Consider the following 21096-nt stretch of genomic DNA (forward strand, 5'->3'; position numbering starts at 1 on the left):
CGTCAATCTATGCTGTCCATGCCTCAGCCGTCGAGTGGTCGCGGGTGGGAGCGGTAAAAGTGCGATGCGATGATGTTGACAGGTGGGTGCTAGGGACAAAGCGGTCCTCCGCAACTTTCCCAGAGTCTTAGATCGTTGGGCGGTGCAGGGGCTGCGGTAGGGCTGACCCCCGGGAGCGCTAAAACGCGGTCTGGCGCGCTAGCCACCTTCCTTCACCTCGAAGTGACGCGCGCCGCAAGTGGTGTATCACTCCGACCAACGACGACTATTGCTCAAGACCACGACCCTTCCCGAGGCCAACCAAGCACTGCGCAGCTCCGTCAACTCTGCAGCCATGGAGCTCGATCTCGATGATTGTAAGTCGCCGGCGCAAACCCTGTCTTGCCTCTTTGCGACGCCAACCCCCAGCTGGAAATGATAACCAACGCACTCCTTGAACATTAGCTTGGATATCGCATCTAACAGCCTCTAGGGGTCACCAACTCGAACGAGTGCTTCTTCATCAACCTCTACCGTACCGTCAATGACGCAAACGAGCCTGCTCGCATCCTCCAGGATTCCTTCAACCCCAGCTTCACATACACCGTAATCGACGAACAAGAAACTATCGCCGGCTACAAGAACCCTCGCATAGACCTCGACTTCCGCGCAAACGACCTCAAGCCGCAGCTAAAGATACAGTTCGACCAGGAGCTAGACCTCAAGAAGATCTCTCCCGACCTGACTCAGGTAGATCTTTCGCCCGAGCTGTTTCGCAAGCACCTGCCCGAATCCATCGATGACAATGTAGACGCAACATCAAAGGACTGGAAGCCTCCCGGAGAACGCTTGAATAGCTTCGAGCTTCACGGAAAGCAGTATGAGATATGGAAGGCGTCCATGGCCGATCCTGCTGCTAGGCGCATCTGGACCAACATGAAGATCCTCGTCTTGCTCTTTATCGAAGGCGCCACAACAGAAGGATTAGACTATGAAGACACTTTCGATCGTTGGTCAATCTACCTGCTGTACGAGGTTACACCTCTGCAAGACAACGCGTTCTCTCCCTACACTCTATCCGGATTCTCCACTTCGTATCGTTCTTGGATTTTCCCCACGTTTGACATCATGCGTGCCACGAAACAGCTTCCGTCACCGCCGTCAGAAAAGACCAATGGGGACGCCGGAAAGTACACGCCTCCCCGTCTGACACAGGATCCCGAGACGTTTGTTTTCAACGAGAAGATCAACCGACTTGAAACCACTTCGAGAGAGCGCATATCACAATTCCTAATTCTGCCACCATATCAAGGCCAGTCTCTCGGTTCACGACTGTATGATACTATCTTCCAGGATCTAGTCAGCAAGCCTTTCATCTACGAAATCCCCGTCGAAGATCCAAGCGAGGACTTTGATGCCATGCGAGACTACAGCGACATCACCTACCTGCGCACACTACCCGCTTTTCAGTCACTCTCGGTTGCCTCAACCCTACCTCCAGAGTCACTAAGGAAAGACTCCGCCATTCCGCGAAATCAGATTCTCGGCAACGGCAGCGACTTAGAGGAGCTCCGACACAAAGCCAAGATCGTAACGAGGCAGTTTTATAGAATGGTCGAGCTGCACCTCCTCTCCACGATTCCTCCAAATCACCGCAATAGAGCCCGGATCACACGCAAAGCCAAGGCTAGCAATGAAAACGATCGCAAATACTACTTTTGGCGACTGGCCTTGAAACATCGGATATACAGCCAAAATGCCGATGCCCTAGACCAAATGGAGGACGCCGCCGAGAAGGTCGAGAAGCTAGAATCAGCTGTGGATAGCCAGCAGGAGGAGTTTGAAGAGCGCCTCGAAGGCCTTAAGAAGAGAGCCAACTGGGTAGCAGGCCAAGCCTCGTCAAACGGCGCCAAGAGCCGAAGCAAGCGGAAGCGGGCCATCATTGACGACGACGAGGATGATGAGTGGGAGGATATGGAAAGTGAATCGGTGGCTAGCTCCAAGCGGACGAGGGCATAGATATTGGAGGCAGACATGGCGGGGAGAACTAGAGACGTTAACATACCGACGCTCATGCCGTTCGCTAATTACAAAAGGTCTTTAAGGCTATTCCGGCCATCGTATGTGGGATGGGGCTCTCGGAGGGCCCATAGTACATGTAGTTAATACCCCATAATGATTATTCAAGTACTGTGAAGGTTCCAGCACAGGAAGACCTAGTGCTTAATTCCGACATGGCGGGGTTAATTACCCCACGTCCCAAAATTTTGGACCTCAATGTCAACCAAAGCCTCACGTTTCTTGCCAATCCCCCCAAGCGAATAACCTTTTCCTACTCCGCCCGCCCCCCAGTTCAGATTCCAGCAATGGCAGACCGCCAATTCAACATCGCCGTCCTGATATCCGGCAACGGGTCAAACCTGCAAGCCCTAATCGACGCCTGCGCATCCGGCGCGCTCCCTAACACACGCATCTCACACGTCATATCAAAGTAAAGCCACCCCCAAGCTCCCATCCTACTAAATCAAGATTGAAAATCTAACATTCCCACACAGTCGCAAAGCAGCATACGGCCTCACGCGCGCAGCAAACGCCTCAATACCCACAACATACCACAACCTCGTACCGTACAAGAAAGCCCACCCGACAGACACCCAACGCGCCCGCACAGCCTACGACGTCGACCTCTCGTCTATAATCCTCGCGTTGGACCCGCGGCCCGACCTGATTGTCTGCGCGGGCTGGATGCACATCGTGACGCCGTCGTTCCTCTCGCCCATGGCAGACGCAGGAATCAAGATCATCAATCTGCACCCCGCGCTGCCGGGCGAATTTGCGGGCGCGGGCGCGATTGAGCGCGCGTGGAGGGCGGGGAGGGAAGAGGGGTTGGCGCGCACGGGCGTTATGATTCATGAGGTTATTGCCGAGGTGGATGCGGGCGAGGCGATTGTTACGGCTGAGGTGGCGTTACGGCGCGAGGAGAGCTTGGAGGAGCTCGAGGCGAGGATTCATGAGGTCGAGCATGGGCTTATTGTTGAGGGGACGAGGAGGACGCTTGAGGGGTTGGGGAAGAAGTAAGGTGGATGTGGATAGAGAGAGAAGATGATGATACCCAGGAATACACAAAATGCTACATCTGTGGCCCGTCTAGTTGTGAAGAATCTCAGCACGCTGAGCACGAAGACAAAGCATATCACAAAAAGCTGATCATATGTAGCAGTTTCGTTCAATTCTCCGTTTACACTACTAAACTCGACACAAATCCAACATACCCATCTCACCACCATTGGTATCGTCCCGGATACTCCAAGCCAATCACAACTCCTCGCCCTTCCTCCTGCCCCTACACCCACGAGAGAAACGCCACTTCACAGTCAGTCCCGTCTATAGATACAAAAATGCGCCACCGCCATGATGAAACAAAGCAAAAGAAGGGGGGAAAGAACAGTTGTTTTGGTCCGATTACTACCCTGCCAAAAGCCGCCGCGCCATGCTTGTATGTGTGAAACGTGCGTATATGCTGAAAAGAAAGAAAGCTATGTGAAAGTGTGACAAGGGAACAGGTGGTGGATTTTTCCTTTGTTGCTCGTGTGCGATGCTATGCATGCTGTAAAGTGACTCGCTTTTGAGGTCCCGCAACAATAAAAAACATTAATGACACGAGTTCGTTCAATCATGTCCCAGTTGCTTGCGGGCTGGATGGCAGTGGGTTTAGGTTCGCAATACTAAAACTCGTTTCTTTCTCCTGGGTAGCCGGCTCGGCCGATATTCGTTCCTTCGTCGTCGTCGGTGACTCCTCTTCAATGTCGCTCATTTCAGAAGCACCGTCGTCGTCTGAATGTTGTTCCTTGAGCGACTCACGGTAATTCGAGGGCGTGATGGTTTGCGCAGACACGTGTCGCTGTTTCGAAACTTCGGCAGCAAGTCTTCGCGGCGTATTCTCTTCATTGCCATCAGCACCCGGGCTCATGGATGTACCGTTGCTCACGATACTGTTGCCATCTCTTTCATCAGCAGAAGCGGCACCTTGTGCCTCCTGAAGCTGCTTCTTGGTCTTTAACCGCTCCTCCGCTGTAGTGTTGTGCCAATCGGAGCCAAATTGGATTACAGATGCCTTTTTACCGTGAACCGTGAAGCTCCCATGGCCGCGGGTCAAACGATCGCTTTCTGGGGTATCGTCGCTAACAATCGTGGACGCGGAGTCTCTGCCTTTCTGACTACGGCGGTGAGATGAACTGCCATGAGACTCTCGAAGTGTGCGATGCAAGCTTCGTCTGTGCTTTGCGCGTGATGCAGGCGAACCCGTAAGCGATGCAAAAGTCTGCTCGTTCTCAGACTCGGTAGCTGGATCCCGATGTAAGCCATCCAGAGAAGGTATCTCAGGGGTCTTGGGCTCTATAGAGTCCGACTCAATAGGTGGTGGGGTAGTGTATCTCGAATGATCATCAGAATCGCTGTCTGAGTCCACAGTACCGCCACCCATTGTGGATATAGACGGTCGTTTATCGTGTGGAAATAGCCTAGGAGACTGTGCTGACGAGCTAGCAAACGAACTTCGTCGATCTGATGTATGAGGACTGAAATTCAAGGGAGGAACGTGGAATTGGGCCGATGGATCAGTGGGACTATACTGGCGAGAAGTCTCTGGGGGCGTTTTGAACGCCTCATCCACACCAAAGTCTGAACCCCGGGATGACTTAGTCCCAGGACGAGCTGAGGACGCCCCTGGAGAGAGTGGTGGCTTCTGACCACTGGTGAGCGAACTAGTCTTGGATGTTAATCGCGCCAGTCCGCTAATCTTGGACGCCCGGTGGGATTGTTGTTGTGAAAGTGGAGGCAGCGGGGGTTGTGCTGATTCCGATATTCTATCAATGCGAGCCTGCTTTTCGGCAGCCCCTTGCTTCTCGTCTTCCAGTTCCTGTGCCAATATATCACGATGACACTTCATCCGCCATATCTCGATGCGGGACCATTTGAGCTTAGCGGCTAATCGACCAGCAGCGTGGATGACCAGTTCTCGTGTTTTCGGTTGTATGGGTGCAAGAATCTGAAGGTGTCGCGCGTCCCTAAGGCGGGCCTCCAATTCTCTGATTGCTGTTGCAAGCTTCTCTTCTGACTCGGCTATTCGTACCTGCATCAGCTCCTTCCGTGCATTCATCATTTGTTGTGCGAATTGACTATCAATCCTCCCGCTCTGAATCGTGACCTCGCCGGTTGATGTAGGTATTGATTTGGAAGATTGCGAGGAGTCGAGGCGGCGGATACCCCTGTTCCTTTGTCCTTCATACAAGCCGCCTATCATGCCTCTTGATCGAACACCGAGCGTCTCGAAAGCCGCGGTGTAATTTAGCACGCCCAACCACTCGTTTAGGTCCTTCTCACTATCGGCCAGGAAGGTTTCCTCGCCTGCCTTGGTGAACATGACGAAGGAATGTTTATGTTTCCTATATGTGTTGTCGACGAGGGCGACTGCACCATCCATGGGTATTATATGGTCCTGTTTGAAGTTTTCAAGCGGAGGTTGGAACAGGACAGGCCCAGTTTCACCCCGCTTTAGATGCTGTTCATGCTGGCTCATCAGGTTCCTTGTCCAGCTGGAGTTTCGGAAGAGAGAGAGACCTGAGCGGGTGAGGACAGCACCCCATTCTTGCCACGGAGATCTTGCTTTCTTCCGCTTGGTATCCTTCCTCCATAAGATGCCAACCTTGGTGACTGGCATCTCGACTATACCAACCGATGTCCCCAGTGGGTTCTCCTGGGCAGCTTCCGACATGAAGGCCTCGGGTCTGGACCGTGAGGACACGATTTGGATGACGCCATATCGTGAAAACAACTTGTAAATGTTCTTTGTATCCAGGTTTGCCGCAGTTCCAATATCATTATACGGATCATCCAGGTTCATGACGTCTCGAAGGGTAGGGCGGAGAGCATCCAATTTACCCTCGAATATTAGGGTATACGGATCAATGGGCTCTTTGGCCGCCTTCCTTGCTGGGTCGTTCATCGGTCCCTTGAGCACGGCTGTTCTCTTGCTCTTTTTCGATGAAATGTTCTTCAAGTCGACTTCATCCTCGATGTGTATGAAGGGCGTATAGACAATGTTGTCGTAGAAGCAGCCAAGGACGTCGTCGGAAACACCTTCACAAGAGGAGTTCTTGATGTAGTCTGGTCTCTGCATTTTCCGTTTGTTGTTCTTATTGAAGACATCGGTATGTAGAATGATGATGGAAAAAGAGATGAAATACGCCTTGTCTGTGTTAAGGTAGATGCCCGGGTTGCACTCATGATAACGATCGGCAAACCCTTGAAGTACCCTGTCGATCTGCTGGGTTTCTTTGGGAAGCTCAATCTGCATGAGCAGTTTGCGTATCGCTATGTCGAGTGGGTCACCAAAGAAGGCGAATCTCCGCATATAGCTTCGTAAGACTGAAAGAAGAAATGCATCGTCGGTTTTGCTGAGGAAGCTCGCAATGACGCTCTTATCGACATTGTTCGCCTCGATCCTTTCCAGGTAGCGGCCTGGCGTCTCGCCTTCTTCTCGCTCTGGTAGTACAAGCGTCTCTCGGCTGATGTTAAAGGAGTTTTGATGAGATGACAAGGCCGAGTTCCCTAAGAAACCGTGAGCAGGTGAGCCATATCTGGGTGAATCTGGCCCGGAGTTCTGACGGAATCTTGAGCTCAGGCCAAATAGATTACTGAAGCTACTTCTCCCAGCTGTAGTGGACGTCGAGTTCCTTCCGCTTGGGCCATTGGGCGGAGTGGGTGATGTAGCATCGTCGGAATGGCCGCCCAAAGAGCCCATTGTGGACGAGCGTCCTCGCAAACCAAGACGCATTGGAGCGGCGGCGCGTGGCGAGCGAGCGGAACGTACTGACTTGGGTATCGATTTGGTAGAATCGTTTCGAAAGAGGGCGCCTGCGCCAGCTGATGCGAGATTCAGTGACGTAGCAGCTAGAGCGACTTGCGAAGCAGAGGGCATCGGTGGGGTCTGCGTGCCGGGTTCGCCATGGTTCAGACGGCGTGCGGTCAAAGGAGGGCTCTCGGTGGGGGACTGGGGAGGCGAGCCAGAACTCACACCACCGGTAGAGACGCGAGGCGTAGCGGGCGCTGTGTCCGGAAAGCGGGGAGGGTCGATTTTCATAGGAAGTGGGAATAAAGATGCGCGTGGTTTTCGACGGCCAAAGCCAAAGCGTCCAGAGCCCAGTCTGGGTGGGTGTTGGGGTCGTGCAGTCTGTTCGAAGGAGACATGTCCACCGGAACTTCCGTCTGATCGCGACGACTCTGATGCCCGGGCAAGAGAAGGAGGGGCCAAGGCGGTGGTGCTTTCCACAGACTCTCGTGGCTCAGCAAGCGTCTCAGGCCGCTGCTGGCTCATGGACAGGCGCTCGTTTTCCTCGATCAGATTGCCATGACTTTTCTTGAACCCCAGCGGCCTCCGCTTCTTGTCCATGGACTTGCGCAGCGTGTTTGGTCGGTCGACTATCGAGGGGTCGAAGGAGCGGCGGCGAAGGGTGAATTGCTGCAGCCTACCTCGCTTCTTGGGCGCGGCATTCTCCTGGTTCTCGTCCTGTTCGATGACGGTGGGTGCAGTGGTTATGATTGCAGGGGCTATATGGACACGATACGTCAGCACTGAGGGCATTTGAATAAGCGGATTCGCAGACATACGCTCGGCGTTGGGCATCGCAGGGACGGGCGGGGCTGCATCGCGGGCAGCGTGCTCTTTTGCTTTGGACGACAGCTGCGGGTCAGAGGCATGGCGAAAGCGCATCATGCTGAACCGCCGCGTGTTTGGCGTCGACTCCTGTACGGGCGGAGAGGGCGGGGAGTCGTCATGGCTGGTCGAGGGCCGCGCAACGTCGGTGGAGAGAGGTCGGCCGCCATCTTCAGAGACGGCTATGCGGGTGGCACTGAGATTCTCGCTCGACTTGTCCCTGTCGCCGCGCCTGAAGAAGTTGCCGGGGTCGAGGGTGCTGCGGCGCTTGAGGTCTCGGTCGCTGCGGCCTGGTCGGAGAGCCCTCAGAGGCATTGCTGCTCACGCGGGCTAGCAGCTCATCTACGCAGATAGGGAGTCACAGCGCGGTACATGGCACAGCGGTGGAAGCGGTGCGGCCGACGTGGTCAGGGCAGGGCAGGGCGAGTTCGGATGAGGCACGCCGTAGTAGTAAGGCTGAGGTGGTAGTAGTGCTAGGATGAGTCGGGGAGGTGCTGGGCCAAGAGGGTGATGGTGTGTGTGTGGTATAGTGTTGTGTAGTGTAGTGTAGTGCAGGGCTGGGAATGACGGGCTGCAGACTATTTGGCAAACACTGGCAGGCAATGCTATATAGCTTTGTATGAGAAAGCAGGCGAAAAGGGAGGTCGTCAGCCAGCTTCACCAAGCCCAGCTGTCTTTCAGCGCATTGGTACCCTGGGAGGGATGCTCGGTGGAGAGGTGGCCCGCGACGCTAGGCCCGTGGAGTCGCGCTTGCCTCTGCACCAGCCACAATTCCCACGTTTACGGTCAGGTCCAGCCAGGCATCACTGATAGATAGCCCGCCTACCTTCAGTCCACATCCACATCCCGCCAGCCCTCGCCGGCGACGTCACCCTTTCCTTCTGTTCTCTCCTTCGTTAGATGCTGTTCCAATGCGTCAGGCCTCCTTTTCTGTCCTGAGCCTGCTGCTGCTCTGTCCCTCACTGCTCACTGCCGCCCCGCACGACAATGCGCGCTTCTTCCCCCATGACGCTGCCTCCAACCACAACCACTCGCCGCGGCCCTGGCGGATACTGTCCGATGCTGTAATAAGGAGGATATGGGGACTGCCCGAAGCCCAAAAGAGAGTGGGAAGTGATGGCGAGAAGAATGCGCCAGACAATGCGCCAGGAGACGAGCTCGTGGCACGATATGGCGACGACGTGGTATTGAGGTTTACAATTCGCACAGAGGACGAGGCATCCGCACTGGCAGAGGCAGCCGACATCCTCTTCCTCGACGTCTGGGAGTTCAACCAAGACTGGTGCGACATCAGGATAGCAAAGGACGTCGTGCCTTCCCTCCTCGGCCTCCTCCCTCCTTCGCTCCAAACATCCCACGAACCCCTAATGCAAGACCTCGACCTCGCCCAAGCCATCTTCGACTCGTACCCCTCGCCCTCTGTAACACAATCACACCAAAGCGACCGCTTCTCTCCACAACTCACAACATCTCCCCGCGTCAAGGGCCACCCCTTCTTCCAGGACTACCAGCCACTGTCTGTCATTAGCCCATGGATGCATTTGATGTCCTCCATGTTCACCACGCACGTCCGCCGCATCATTGTCGGCATAAGTTACGAAGGGCGCGACATCCCCGCTCTGCGTGTCGGCGTGCACCCCACCAACAACGACGAGCCCTCAAAACCGAGGAAGACGGTCATCATCACGGGCGGTTCCCATGCGCGCGAGTGGATATCAACAAGCACAGTAAACTACCTCGCCTGGTCTCTCATCAACGCATACGGAAAGGACCACTCTGTCACCCGCCTCCTCGAAGCCTTCGACTTCGTCTTTGTGCCTACACTCAACCCTGATGGTTATGTCTACTCGTGGGAAACAGACAGACTCTGGAGAAAGAACAGGCAACCCACCAGCCTCCGCTTCTGTCGCGGCCTTGATCTCGACCGCAGCTACCCCTTCAAATGGGACGGCGACATCACCCGCACGAATCCGTGCTCCGAATCCTTCGCTGGCGACGCACCCTTTGATGGCGTCGAAGCCCAGAGATTTGCAGCCTGGGCGAAGAACGAGACGGAAAACAACAACGTCGAAATTGTAGGATTCCTAGACCTCCACTCCTACTCGCAACAAATTCTCTATCCATTTTCATACTCCTGCGAAGACGAACCCCCCTCGATCGAAGACCTGGAAGAGCTCGCCCTCGGCCTCGCAAAAGCAATTCGCGTCTCGCGCAAAGGACACGCATACAAAGTCACGAGCGCATGCGAAGGCAACGTTGCTTTATCAACAATCAACAATAACAAGAAGAAGATCATTCTCCCGCGCATCGAAAGTGGCGGCGGCAGCGCGCTGGATTGGTTCTACCATGAGCTCAGAGTCAGGTACTCGTACCAGGTTAAACTACGCGACACGGGGTCGTACGGGTTTCTCTTACCAAAGGAGAATATCGTGCCCACGGGCGAGGAGATGCTCGATGCGGTGCTTTACTTTGGCCGCTTTATGCTCGGTGAGGTGGGCTTGAGCAGCGATGCTAATGACAAGATGCAGGGTGAGAGGGGGCGGACTGAGCAGACCAAGGAAGCGGAAGGCATGGAGAAGTTATGGGAGGAACACCAAAGTCCAGGTATCGTGGACGAAGGCGACTTTCAGCCTGTTGAGGCTGAGTCTATAGAGTTGTAATGAATATACCTTTTTCTTTCTCTTCAACAATGACGCTTTGCGGGTGTGTGTGATGTGGTGCTTTTAGCTTAACAGCATCTCTTGATTATCAGTCATGGCCTGCTCCTGTGCCTCCACAGAAGATAACCTCCAAACACGCCCGCCAGCGCCAAACCCGCCACAGCTGGTCAACTCCCCTGCATCCTCTTAAACCGCTCTTCCGCCGCCCTGGCCCTCCTCTCCCTCTCTATCCGCGCTCTAGCCTCTGGCGTCAACCCCCTCGCCTCTTCTTCCCTCAGCTCCGCACCAGTCTTCACCGGCAGCACGCCCAGCGCCTTCCCCTTGCCGAGCCTTTGCTCCCGCCTCTTCACCTCCTCGGCCTCGCTCTCCTTCCTCAACCGCTCAGCTTCAGCTTTCCTGCGCTCAGACTCGGCTTTGCTCTCAGCGGCTTTCTCGCTCTTATCCTGCGCGTCCCGCTTCTCGGCTTCGGCTTTTGATAGCGCGGCGGGGACATCAGCTTTCTCCCAATTCCATGCGCTTTCGCCGAGTTCGGAGCGTGCGACGCGGAAGGCATCGCGTGTCGTGCGGTCGCCGGCAAGAGTGAAGGGAGTTCGGGCATCGTCGTTCATGATTGTGGGATCTGCGCCTCCTTTTGTGAGAAGTGCGAGAACGATTGGTGCTGAGTTGAGGGATGCAGCGAGGTGGAGAGGCGTTGGTGTATGGTGGGTTTCAGGGTAGAACGTAAATGTTGACGGGATGCTATTTGTCTTCAGGTAGTTGAGAAGCGCAGGAACCTTTGACCGTTTGATGAGGGGTATAATTTGAGAGGTGTGGAGAGCTGCGGCCTCTTCCTCCTTAGTTGGTTTTGGAGGCTTGGGCTTTGCTGGCGCTGGTGTCGATGTGGTGCTGTCTGTTTGAGGGGCATTGAGAGCAGCCAGTGTTGCTTCGTCGATAGTGCTCTGCTTGACGCGCGTGAGCTCAACAAAGGCGCGCATGAGCTCCTTTTGCGTTGCCCGCCGTGTGCTGAATGGAAAACCTCGATTCCGTGCATCGTTGTTTCGAAGCACCTGTCCCTCGTATGGTCCAAACAATGTCCTTCGATTCGTGCTACCAGTCGCTCGGACAAAAATCAATTCTGCTGTATCAATCATGCTCTTCCAGCTCAACAGCAACTCTCGAACTTCATTTGTAAGTGCAACTTCGTTGTACCGACGTATCGAAGAACCAGCCGAGTGCGCATTCCCCTTGGCATTGTCGTTTGCCGATTGAGACCCTCCCTGTTTCCGACGGGTTGTGTACCTGTGGAAGGTCTTGTGCGCGATGACAGTTGCGGACCGCTCATCCGCGCCTGTGTGCTTCTTTCCCGTCTTTGGTGCTAATGCAATAACCATCGCTGCGAAATGACCACCCCCGATCATGCAGAGGAAGTAGTGGGGTCCGAGGTCTGTTCCAGGCAACGGGACGCCGCCTTCGTTCGCCTTGACTTTGGGAGCCTGCTTCGGCGAGAGCTGCTTCTTCCGTAAAGTATCCATGATGTGTGCCTCCTCCTCTTGCTCTGCAACCGAAAAGAGTGCACGGTATACCCCTAGCGACATGTTATCCGGTATTGTCGGTGACGAGAACCAAAGTAACGGAGGCTTTCCCGGTCCACGTTGTCTCTTCCGTGATTCAAACTCGTCAAACTCGGGATTCGAAATCTTCGCCTGTTTCTTCAAAAGTGCGCTCAGGGTGGACTCCTTCGGCTTGCTTCCATCCTCTTCATCCTCGTCGTCCTCGGATTCCGAGGACTCGGAGCCTGATAGACTCTCGTCAAGATCTCCAATGAGCCTCTCAAAGTCTGCCTCGCCAACTGGCTTCGCGCCTTTTATCTTCTGCTTGAGGTTGTACCCATGGAGGTCGGATCGAACGTGGCTGCGTTGTTCAGCTACTGATCCGAAGCTGAGTGCGCAAAGGTTGCAGGATGTTGCCTTTGTTGGGCCATCTTCCACATCTATCGACTCGGGTATCGGGCTATCCACTTGAGGCGGCGCGTCCTGGATAGGGCGTGCGGTCTGGTCCTTAAGCGTGAGTGTGGCCAAGAGCTCTTCCGGGAGATCAAAAACTACATATATTAGTAGCTGTTGGCAGATCGAACCTAGGGGTTTGCCTACCATACAGTGGTCGCTGTAGCAGATGCTCTCCTTTCTGGGCCATTTTGTGCGATCTAACGGTGTAGCTGTGAGAAGATGGAGAGGATTGTGTATTCGGAGGCTACCACTTTGCGCTGGTGGGGCGTCGAACATGACGTGCATCCGCCCTTTACACGAGTCATAGCCCCGCCAAGTCACTGCGCGTCCACTTTCACTTTGTCCAGCTACCACCCGAACCCCGTAACATTCGTTCAGTTACCAAGGATTTTCTTTGGTGTCCATAGTCTAACTTTTAACCCCTATGGACCCACGTTCTACAATTTTCCCTCTTTCACTGCCATTCATAAAATCAAACACAAACATATAACTCCTTCAGAAACCGGTTGGCCTCACTAATAAGGTATACAACTCCAGCCATAGCTTGCAAAGGGTTAAAAAATGCTTCAACTTATCGAGACTAGCCATCAATCTTTCGGTTTCCCACAGTCAACCAATATGGAAACTCTGCCCGATGAATTGGTCCTCGAGATCCTCGGCTACCTAGTAGCCCAAGAGCTGGATCGCAATCGGTGCTTTATATGGGCTCTCAGTTTGGTGAACAAGCGGTTCTATCGTCTACTCAAGAGTCACCTATATGGAACGTATGCATTTCGTCTCGGACATCCTGAATCATTCCTTCGCACCATATCGTCTTCCTCTGAACTCGCACAATGTGTCAAGCATATCACTTGGGGCTATCAAGACTCCAGCTATCCCTTCCAGTTCTTTGACTTGCTATCAATCGCAGAGAAGGAACGTATTGCAGCCAACATTCGAGCTTTCGGAACTGTTTCTGCGAACGAACTCGCCGATGCGTTTCCTGATCTGACAATCGGAGCACACTCACATACCGCGGACGAACAGGCATATTTAAGCGCGTTGCTCATGTTCACGCCGAACATAAAGGTACTCGACATTGCTGGGTTCGGAGTTCACTCCTGGAAAGGTTCTACGCACTGGTTGAAGCCAGTAGCAGACCACGCGCACTTGTTCGCCAACCTGGTGGAGGTGAAGGTAGCTGGCCCAATGCGCATCCGACACGTTCTCCCACTCTTCACGATTCCCTCACTGCAGACACTAAAGCTCGATTACTTAACAACCAATCGTGAGCCGGCACCGTTAAACACAGAATTGCCGTGGGGAGTTGATAGCGAGTCGTCTCAAATTTTGCGAGAGAAAGGATCCTTCCTCAAGCACTTCCATGTGGCACATTGCTATACAGGTACAGCTGATATTATACCACTGCTCAAAGCATTTCGATGCCTCAAAACGTTTGATTTTGAGAATGTCGAGGGCAGTGAGGATAAGAAGTTCCAATCGCTATTGATCAGCATCGTACAACATTGTAGTTCGCTCGAGGCCCTTCGCCTTAGAGACTGGAGTACGGTACCCGATATAGGCGTTCTCAAGGTGCTGAGGGACCTCAAGGATCTGCATTCCCTAGACCTTGATGTCTACTGCTTCTTCCCGCGCCACGAACAGACGACTGATCCGGAGGCCCTAACAGCCTTTCTGCGATATCTTCCCCGCAATGTCCAGCATCTCGCCCTTCAAGCCAACAATGATGACGACGACGACGACGACGTCCCATCCAATACATTCGCCCATACTCTTCAAACCCTAGCACCGACGATACGCACGTCTCTCCCTGCCTTGAGGAAATTAGCAATAGTAGACTGGGACCCTCTGAGGTGTATATTCCCCTGCCAAATACAGCTAAAAGACCTCCAAAATGCTTTTGCAGGGGCTGGCGTCGAATTCACATCTCGATCTGGCGACACTTTGGGAGATGATCTCGTTTCATTGGACTACGTGGAACCAGGATGGGTCTGGGTACAATCCGTTTCGGGGGAGAATGGTACTTGGTTAAAAGATCTTGAAAACGACGAGTATATGCTATCATGTAAGACTTGGGGTTGGGAAGAAGAGGATGAATGGGTTTGGATTTACGTTGACGAACTGCCTCGTCTGGAACCCGAGATGGCTATGAGCCAGTATCTTGCTGAGCAGCCGATTTGGTATTGGGGGGAACTTCAGAACGGGCATACCTAGGTACTTAAGGATCATGTACGTCATATCAATCTTGTACGAAGGTCGGCCTCGCCCATCACTTGCTGCCCAATGGGTGGGGTAATAGCCAAGCCACTAATAACGTAGCCGCTTCCCGTCCCATGTCCCCGCTTTATTCACTAGTATAAAACAACCCCCCATTACCCAAATCTGTTTCGTTCTTCCTAGCTTGTATTTTCCTACATTATTTAGTTCCGCGCGTATTCAGTTGACCCTCTTTGTCGTTGCGAAATCTACTTCTTCGACCCGATAGCTCCCTGAACAGTCGAACCCAATATGGAAACAACATTCCTGCCCTGTCATAGTCTGGGTACGCTTCCTTATGAACTAGTACTACTGATACTAGATCAATTCGACGACGATGATTTGCCGGCTATCCACGCCCTAAACATGACAAATTGGCATTTCCACCATATAACACTTGGTCATATGTATCGCAGATTCCCAGGTCGCGCCCCCGAGAAGTTCCTACGCACTATAGCTCTAACACCCCCACGTGGATGTCCAACAATCGCGGAATATGTTAAGGAAGTGGTCTGGTACCAAGACTATTGGCTTCCGGAATCTTTACATCGTATGGTGGATCCAGCAACTAGACGTCAACTGGCAAGGGGGCTGGGGGCTCGCGCCTACCCCAGAGTTCCTGAACTCTCATCACGTTTCACGGCCTTCCCTCACAGTCCAGAACTTCACTGGTGGTATCTCGAGTTTTTCCTGTTTTTTGTACCGAAGGTCGAGAGGTTAATTGTGCATGAGGTTGACCTCTGGGACAGAAGCACCTCCTGGTTTGAAAACATCGCCGCCCACCCAACACAATTCGAACATCTTCAATCCATCACCCTGGACGGTACGCTACGACTTGAGAATATCGTACCGCTCTTGACGCTGCCTTCCCTGCGGAGCCTCAGTATCGAGTCCGTCATTGAGACGGACGAGGTTAGAACATATGCATGGTACGATCAATCAGTCGCAGAGAGATTAGCTGCCGGATCCTCAGTCGAACACCTCAAGATCGGAATATCCTACATGGGCTTATCCAGCTTCATTCCACTCTTCCAAGTCCTCAACTCGCTCAAGTCCTTCTCATACTCTCAATGTCCGGACGACGTTGACGGTCATTATTACGATTTCAACTACGATGCGCTCGCACAATGTCTCTTGCATCAACACGCATCCCTCGAGCATCTTACTTTGAACGATCCGTTCTTAGGTTATTGGAGAGCCTCGTCTCTCCTGTCCGCTCTGCAATGTGTAACGCGTTTGCGCACGTTGAGCATTAGCCCGCCCGATTTACGAGCCCATGTTGCATCGAATAGCAGCTCGGGCATCGTAGAAGCTGCGACAGAATTCGCACAAAGACTGCCATCGACGGTCGAACTGCTCCAGTTCCATTTGGTGTGGACAGTAGAAGAGGATATACCTCGTGGTCTCGCCGACGCACTGGAACCCTTCCTCCACTCACTTGCGTCCGTGGTAAAGTCGGCACTACCTAGACTACAGAAATTAATCTTGAAGGGTTGGCCGCCACAGCTCGGCATATTCCCTCCAGGCGTGATAGAGGTGAAGCAAGCCTTTGCTAATGTGGGTGTGCGATTTACGTCCATATCAGAGAAACTTTATGGGCCGGGACCATTTGAGATATTGGAAGACCAGGAACCGGGTTGGATGGTGGTGCAGCAAAGGGCTCTTTCGGAGGAAAGTTCACGGTCGATGTCGCCCAGCTAGGCGGTCGTCTCACACGTATCACTTTCATACCAGGTGTTGAAAGAGTCTGCGCGTTTTCTTTGGTAGTTGTGGTAGTGGAGGGTCCTGGGTTCATTGTACATTTGTTGGACAAACCACCCTGAATATCATCCGTATCAAAATTGATTTTTTCTTATATCCGCATTATCAAATTGTAGCAATAATCACCACGTCTCCTGCCTATACCGACCACCCTTCTCCATCCCTGCTAAATACTGCTCTGCTTCATCTCTGCTCAAAGAACCATGTTCTTGGAACCCTTCAATGAGGGCTTCGCGTATCGCTTGAGGCATTTTGCCCGAGGAGCCGCATATATAGATGATTCCGTTCTTCTTAGAAAGGGCGTCGTAGATGAGTGAGCTTTCTTGGCGGATGAGGTCTTGGACGTAGACTTTTTGCCGCTGTTAGGACGTCAGCATGTGTACCTTGAAGGGAGCTGATAAATGGAGATGCAGAGGACATACCTGATCTCGCGAGAACGCAGCGAAGACATCTAGCGGCACATGCTCTTTCTTCAACGCTGCCCACTCGTCTTTGAAGAAGTAATCTGCCTCGGCGTTCCTACATCCAAAGAAGAGTAGATCTTTTACTTGCGCGGCATCGCTGGCTGCTGCATCTCCACGAGCTTCTTCCCGCCACTGCTTTCGTTGGTAGATTAACGCCCGCATAGGCGCGACGCCCGTGCCCGGGCCAACCATGACGACCGGCCTATCTACCTCTTTTGCACTGACGCCCAGCCCGCCTTTACTTAGTGTAACAGTTATGTCTTGCCCAGACGCAAGCGAGGCAATATACCGCGTCGCAACACCCTGCCTAATCCGCTTGATAACCGTCTTATACTTGACAATGGCAATCAGCAACTCAATCTCCGTTTTGCCATGTATCGCAGCAGAGGCATTCAGCGCACTTGCAATACTGAACTGGCGGCCGCGCAGTGCGGGGATGATGCTGCATATGCGTTGCCAGGGGATCTTGACGGATTCGAATTCTTGTAAGACTTCGAGGATGCTGCGGCGCGGGCGGGTCGTGTAGTCGTACAGTTCGTCAATGTATTCTGGGTTCGTGAATTCGAGGAGGCGATCGCGGTGGAAGGGGTCGGTTGTGTAGTGTGCTAGTTGGGCGAAGAAGGAGCGGCGGGGGATGGCGATGATATCCAGATGGTTTGTTAACAGCCTTCTTAGCGTGATAGTAGCGCTGTGGGAAACGTGTGGAATTGGTAGTGTCGCTGTTGGTGATACTGAGGGTGCGGAGGGAACGAAGTGTAGGGGTACGTCAGCGATGGGTGTCCAGTCCATGAGCGAGATGAAGTTCGATACGTCCGAGGGGAAGTTCTTGGGGTAGAGAGTGAGTACATCGCCGGGCACGTAGGGATGGGTGCCTGCGAGTGATAGTTTGAGGTGTCGGACATCTTGGAAGTGCGTGGTGGGTGTGATGCGCTCATTGGAAGTGACTTGTGCGGTGATGCCATTGGGGATGTTGAGGAGGTCTAGAGGGGGTGTGTCTACGGTGTCGCCATTTGTTGTTGCCTCTGGGACTAATTCAAGTGTTTGGGGGGCTGCTGAGCTATTGTCTACAAAGGCGAGCACCCATTTTGGGTCTAGGAGAACGTCGTCTGGTATTGGATGAACACCTTTTGGCAAGGGGTATTCTTCAAGGAGGCGGTGGCGCAGGTTTGTCGACCACGGGAGAAACGAGCCGTCGATTCTTGGAGATGTTAGACAAGGGGAGAAGTTTGGTGGTGCGTGAGATGTAGACAGCTAATGGAAGGTTGAATCTCTGGAAGAGAAAGTGCAAACTCGAGTGAATCACAAGTTGGTAGGTACTTTGGGGGCAAGTGCCAACTCTTAATGAGAATGGCAAATGTAATACAAGCAGGCCACGAAGCAGGAGGCATTATAATCACTGTGGGAAGTACCTACCCTTCTGGATGCTGCTCGTCAGACTCGCCCCGATCGCAAACCGGCTGGGCTCCCAGCTGTATGAGGCGATTGTAGAGTTTACGGTGCGCCCAGTTGAACTTGGGGTACGAAGTGTCTCCCAGACCAAAAGAAGCAAACCTCATGTGGTGCAGACATCCGGGCCTGAGTCTTGCACTTCGCAGGGCTCTCCAGAAGGTCTGGCTGTTCGCTGGTAGTTCACCCTGGCCTGTGGTGGATATGGAGATCAAAACGACGCTGTGCTGCAGCAGTTGCTTCTGCACAGAGAGTCAAACGAAAGTCTAGATGGAGTATACATGGTCGTCGACATACAAGACTGACAGCGTTCAACTCCGCCACCTCTGTGGTAAAGCGCAGACGCTCAGCGACCCGTCCCATCTCCTCGGCCACATCCTGAGCAGATCCCGTCTCGGAGCCATAGAGGACCAGGGCGCGGCGCGGGTGGTGGGTAGTGGCCATCAAGTGCTTCTAGGGTTGTGCGCCTCGAAAGCGCGGTGAGGCTAGGCGGAAAAGAGGCCTGGGCGAGAAAGAGACTTTCGGCTGGCGCGCGGTGAGAAAGAGCGGTGCGCTAGCGGACACGTCGTCAACGGCTGGCGGCTGGCGGGTCTTGGGGGCTTCATGGTGCGGTGCTTGAGGTTCTTTTTTAGCGGCTCTGTGGGGCGGCTCTTTGGGGTGATGAAGCTGCTCGCTCCAAGGCTCAAGCCTTGAGGCTGGGCTGGGCTGGTTGGTGTGGCGCCATGGATGGAGAGCATCTGCAGCTCGCTTGGGAGTAAATCTTCAATCGTACAGTAGGTACATACCATACATTACATACCTCGGGAAAATACTCATGAATAAGGTATCGTTATAATCAATTCACTCCCTCTACTCTTATCGCCAATTACTAGGTACCGTCCGTCTCTCACCGCGGTTGCCTACTAGTACATAGAGCGACTGCCCATTCCATGGCCCCCCCGGTCGTCGCTTCCGCTGCTCAATCGGGACTAGCCCCAAAGTGTGCCGTGCGCCATCTCCTCTTTATTTTTGAAGCCTGCTCCGCTCCCTTTTCTCCTCCTCAAGATCAACACCAGAGACACCCAACGCACCCACATCAACCCATCCCTCTCTCAACTTCTCCGGGCTCGTAGCTACCCATCCCCACCCCCCTCGTCAATAGTTCCACCTCCAGGCGGTTCGACAATCCATCTCCCAAACACCACCAACTACTGTTCAAGGTTACCTTTACCGGTCTACCAGGACTCCAAGTTTCCTCAACTTCTTTGCACAGTCTTCTACTCGTGCTCGTCAACCCCCACAAACTTCAGCAAAAATGTCCGCCCCCATCGACAGTGTCACCGCCCAGATGGCCACCACCTCCCTTGACAACGCTCCCACCACCGAGAGCACCGGCGCCCAGCAGTCCACCGCAGCCGACGATGAGGCTGTGCGTGCGAGCGCCGCCGAGGGCAGGCGACTTTACATTGGAAACCTCGCGTATGCGACCACCGAGGGGGAGTTGAAGGACTTCTTCAAGGACTACCTGGTGTACGTAGACACATCCCTGACCATATGACGCATGTCTGAGCTAACATGTCGCACAGCGAGTCCACGACCATTCCCACCAACCCGCGCACCTCGCGCCCCGTCGGATACGCCTTTGTCGCCCTTTCGACGCCCTCCGAGGCCGAGCGTGCCATTGCCGAGCTCAACGGCAAGGCCATCCTCGACCGCAAGGTTTCCATCCAGCTTGCCCGCACCCCTGAGGCCCACGCCGAGGGCACTGGCAGCGGTGCCGAAGGTGCCAGCTCTGAGCACCGTCGCCGTAACTCCACCCGTGGACGTGGACGCGGACGTGGCCGTGGTGGTCGCGCTGGACGTGGTGGACGTGCTGTAAGCATGCCTTGCAACCACTCTACATGGTGAAATACATGCTAATGATATTGACCAACCAGGCTGATGGCGCTGAGGGTGCCGAGAACGTCGAGGCCACTGATGCCGCCCCTGCGGACTCTACCCCTACAAATGTACGTGGCCAAGTTGCTCCCCTGACCAAGACTGCGAATGAAGCGCTAACCGCTAAGCAGGGCACCGACGACAAGAAGTCCGCTGCTCCCCGTGAGCCGCGTGAGCCCCGCGAGCGCAAGCAGCGCGGTCCCCCCGAGGATGGCGTTCCCTCCAAGACCAAGGTCATGGTTGCCAACCTTCCCTACGACCTCAAGGAGGACAAGGTACGCTCAACTGTGCGAATGCTCTTTCCATGCACACATTTACTAACATTGTCCAGCTCCTCGAGATCTTCCAGGACTACTCCCCCACCCAGGCCAAGATCGCCCTCCGCCCCATCCCCCGTTTCATGGTCAAGAAGTTGCAGGCTCGCGGTGAGCCCCGCAAGGGCCGTGGCTTCGGTTTCGTGACGCTTGGTTCCGAGGAGCTCCAGCAGAAGGCTTGCAGCGAGATGAACGGCAAGGAGATCGAGGGCCGTGAGATCGCCGTTAAGGTCGCGATTGACTCCCCCGGCAAGGAAGACGACCATGAGGGCGCCGAGGGCGAGGCCACCACCGAGGGTGCCACCACCGAGTCTGCCGAGAAGGCCGCCGAGGCGCCCGCTGCCACCACCACCGCTTAGGTAGCGGCCACTGCCTAGGCGCGCCCCACCCCCAGCGAGCACGCTTCGACATTGCATTGCGCTGCGGGATTTGTGTAACGAAGTTTCTGGCCTATCGACATCTACCACTACCATGATAGAAATATAGGCTACGGCTATTATCATAGTTTGTTCGAGTTAACGGGTCATTCAATCGAAAAAGTGGAATCGGAGTCTATCGGACGGTGTCTATGGTGGACTATTTCCCAACTTTACGGTTACG

The 21096-nt window shown here is 54.0% G+C and overlaps 10 protein-coding genes across 10 annotated transcripts; 7 read left to right on the top strand and 3 right to left on the bottom strand.

The window, feature by feature from the left end:
* Positions 1-334: 334 nt before the first annotated feature.
* On the top strand, positions 335-1998 carry K460DRAFT_374410 (histone acetyltransferase type B; the record flags this gene model as incomplete). Its single annotated transcript, XM_040934663.1, has 2 exons — positions 335-356; positions 473-1998. 2 exons carry the CDS (start codon positions 335-337, stop codon positions 1996-1998), a joined length of 1548 nt encoding a protein of 515 aa, XP_040789892.1.
* A 347-nt stretch (positions 1999-2345) lies between these two features.
* Positions 2346-3057, top strand: K460DRAFT_279205 (phosphoribosylglycinamide formyltransferase; the record flags this gene model as incomplete). Its single annotated transcript, XM_040928315.1, has 2 exons — positions 2346-2470; positions 2535-3057. 2 exons carry the CDS (start codon positions 2346-2348, stop codon positions 3055-3057), a joined length of 648 nt encoding a protein of 215 aa, XP_040789893.1.
* Positions 2779-3568, top strand: K460DRAFT_56903 (uncharacterized protein). The gene has a single exon (XM_040938528.1). It carries the CDS (start codon positions 3063-3065, stop codon positions 3483-3485), a length of 423 nt encoding a protein of 140 aa, XP_040789894.1. The 5' UTR covers positions 2779-3062; the 3' UTR covers positions 3486-3568.
* On the bottom strand, positions 3284-8400 carry K460DRAFT_332204 (protein transport protein sec73). The gene is made up of 2 exons (XM_040930829.1): positions 7648-8400; positions 3284-7587 (listed from the first exon to the last, which is right to left on the bottom strand). Exons 1-2 carry the CDS (start codon positions 8006-8008, stop codon positions 3653-3655), a joined length of 4296 nt encoding a protein of 1431 aa, XP_040789895.1. The 5' UTR covers positions 8009-8400; the 3' UTR covers positions 3284-3652.
* Positions 8401-8495: 95 nt separating this feature from the next.
* K460DRAFT_383759 (uncharacterized protein) lies at positions 8496-10353 on the top strand (the record flags this gene model as incomplete). Its single annotated transcript, XM_040935467.1, has 2 exons — positions 8496-10185; positions 10324-10353. The coding sequence occupies exons 1-2, from the start codon at positions 8605-8607 to the stop codon at positions 10351-10353; spliced, it is 1611 nt and encodes a 536-aa protein (XP_040789896.1). The 5' UTR covers positions 8496-8604.
* A 167-nt stretch (positions 10354-10520) lies between these two features.
* Positions 10521-12525, bottom strand: K460DRAFT_374414 (ankyrin repeat and zinc finger domain-containing protein 1; the record flags this gene model as incomplete). Its single annotated transcript, XM_040934664.1, has 2 exons — positions 10521-12433; positions 12483-12525. The coding sequence occupies 2 exons, from the start codon at positions 12523-12525 to the stop codon at positions 10521-10523; spliced, it is 1956 nt and encodes a 651-aa protein (XP_040789897.1).
* Positions 12526-12763: 238 nt separating this feature from the next.
* K460DRAFT_363425 (uncharacterized protein) lies at positions 12764-14644 on the top strand. Its single transcript, XM_040932814.1, has 2 exons — positions 12764-12861; positions 12923-14644. Exon 2 carries the CDS (start codon positions 12957-12959, stop codon positions 14550-14552), a length of 1596 nt encoding a protein of 531 aa, XP_040789898.1. The 5' UTR covers positions 12764-12861; positions 12923-12956; the 3' UTR covers positions 14553-14644.
* A 5-nt stretch (positions 14645-14649) lies between these two features.
* K460DRAFT_363427 (uncharacterized protein) lies at positions 14650-16459 on the top strand. The gene has a single exon (XM_040932815.1). It carries the CDS (start codon positions 14847-14849, stop codon positions 16293-16295), a length of 1449 nt encoding a protein of 482 aa, XP_040789899.1. The 5' UTR covers positions 14650-14846; the 3' UTR covers positions 16296-16459.
* Positions 16020-18861, bottom strand: K460DRAFT_363430 (sulfite reductase flavo protein alpha-component). The gene is made up of 3 exons (XM_040932816.1): positions 18233-18861; positions 16778-18017; positions 16020-16714 (listed from the first exon to the last, which is right to left on the bottom strand). Exons 1-3 carry the CDS (start codon positions 18373-18375, stop codon positions 16478-16480), a joined length of 1620 nt encoding a protein of 539 aa, XP_040789900.1. The 5' UTR covers positions 18376-18861; the 3' UTR covers positions 16020-16477.
* A 477-nt stretch (positions 18862-19338) lies between these two features.
* K460DRAFT_363431 (RNA-binding domain-containing protein) lies at positions 19339-21062 on the top strand. Its single transcript, XM_040932817.1, has 5 exons — positions 19339-19774; positions 19831-20119; positions 20182-20253; positions 20314-20457; positions 20514-21062. Exons 1-5 carry the CDS (start codon positions 19560-19562, stop codon positions 20853-20855), a joined length of 1062 nt encoding a protein of 353 aa, XP_040789901.1. The 5' UTR covers positions 19339-19559; the 3' UTR covers positions 20856-21062.
* Positions 21063-21096: the final 34 nt, after the last annotated feature.

The sequence above is a fragment of the Cucurbitaria berberidis genome (assembly GCF_010015615.1).
Source record: "Cucurbitaria berberidis CBS 394.84 unplaced genomic scaffold K460scaffold_2, whole genome shotgun sequence".
NCBI classification, from domain to species: domain Eukaryota; kingdom Fungi; phylum Ascomycota; class Dothideomycetes; order Pleosporales; family Cucurbitariaceae; genus Cucurbitaria; species Cucurbitaria berberidis.

Bases quoted from the DNA above. Each gene is read 5' to 3' on its own strand.
- K460DRAFT_56903 (XM_040938528.1), top strand. From the start codon at position 3,063: ATGTGGATAGAGAGAGAAGATGATGATACCCAGGAATACACAAAATGC.
- K460DRAFT_332204 (XM_040930829.1), bottom strand. From the start codon at position 8,008: ATGCCTCTGAGGGCTCTCCGACCAGGCCGCAGCGACCGAGACCTCAAG. The intron at 7,588-7,647 runs GTATGTCTGCGA...GTGTCCATATAG, and splicing joins TGCGATGCCCAACGCCGAGC to CCCCTGCAATCATAACCACT.
- K460DRAFT_363425 (XM_040932814.1), top strand. From the start codon at position 12,957: ATGGAAACTCTGCCCGATGAATTGGTCCTCGAGATCCTCGGCTACCTA.
- K460DRAFT_363427 (XM_040932815.1), top strand. From the start codon at position 14,847: ATGGAAACAACATTCCTGCCCTGTCATAGTCTGGGTACGCTTCCTTAT.
- K460DRAFT_363430 (XM_040932816.1), bottom strand. From the start codon at position 18,375: ATGAGGTTTGCTTCTTTTGGTCTGGGAGACACTTCGTACCCCAAGTTC. The intron at 18,018-18,232 runs GTAGGTACTTCC...AACATCTCCAAG, and splicing joins GACGAGCAGCATCCAGAAGG to AATCGACGGCTCGTTTCTCC. The intron at 16,715-16,777 runs GTATGTCCTCTG...ACGTCCTAACAG, and splicing joins CTGCGTTCTCGCGAGATCAG to CGGCAAAAAGTCTACGTCCA.
- K460DRAFT_363431 (XM_040932817.1), top strand. From the start codon at position 19,560: ATGTCCGCCCCCATCGACAGTGTCACCGCCCAGATGGCCACCACCTCC. The intron at 20,120-20,181 runs GTAAGCATGCCT...TTGACCAACCAG, and splicing joins CTGGACGTGGTGGACGTGCT to GCTGATGGCGCTGAGGGTGC. The intron at 20,254-20,313 runs GTACGTGGCCAA...ACCGCTAAGCAG, and splicing joins CGGACTCTACCCCTACAAAT to GGCACCGACGACAAGAAGTC.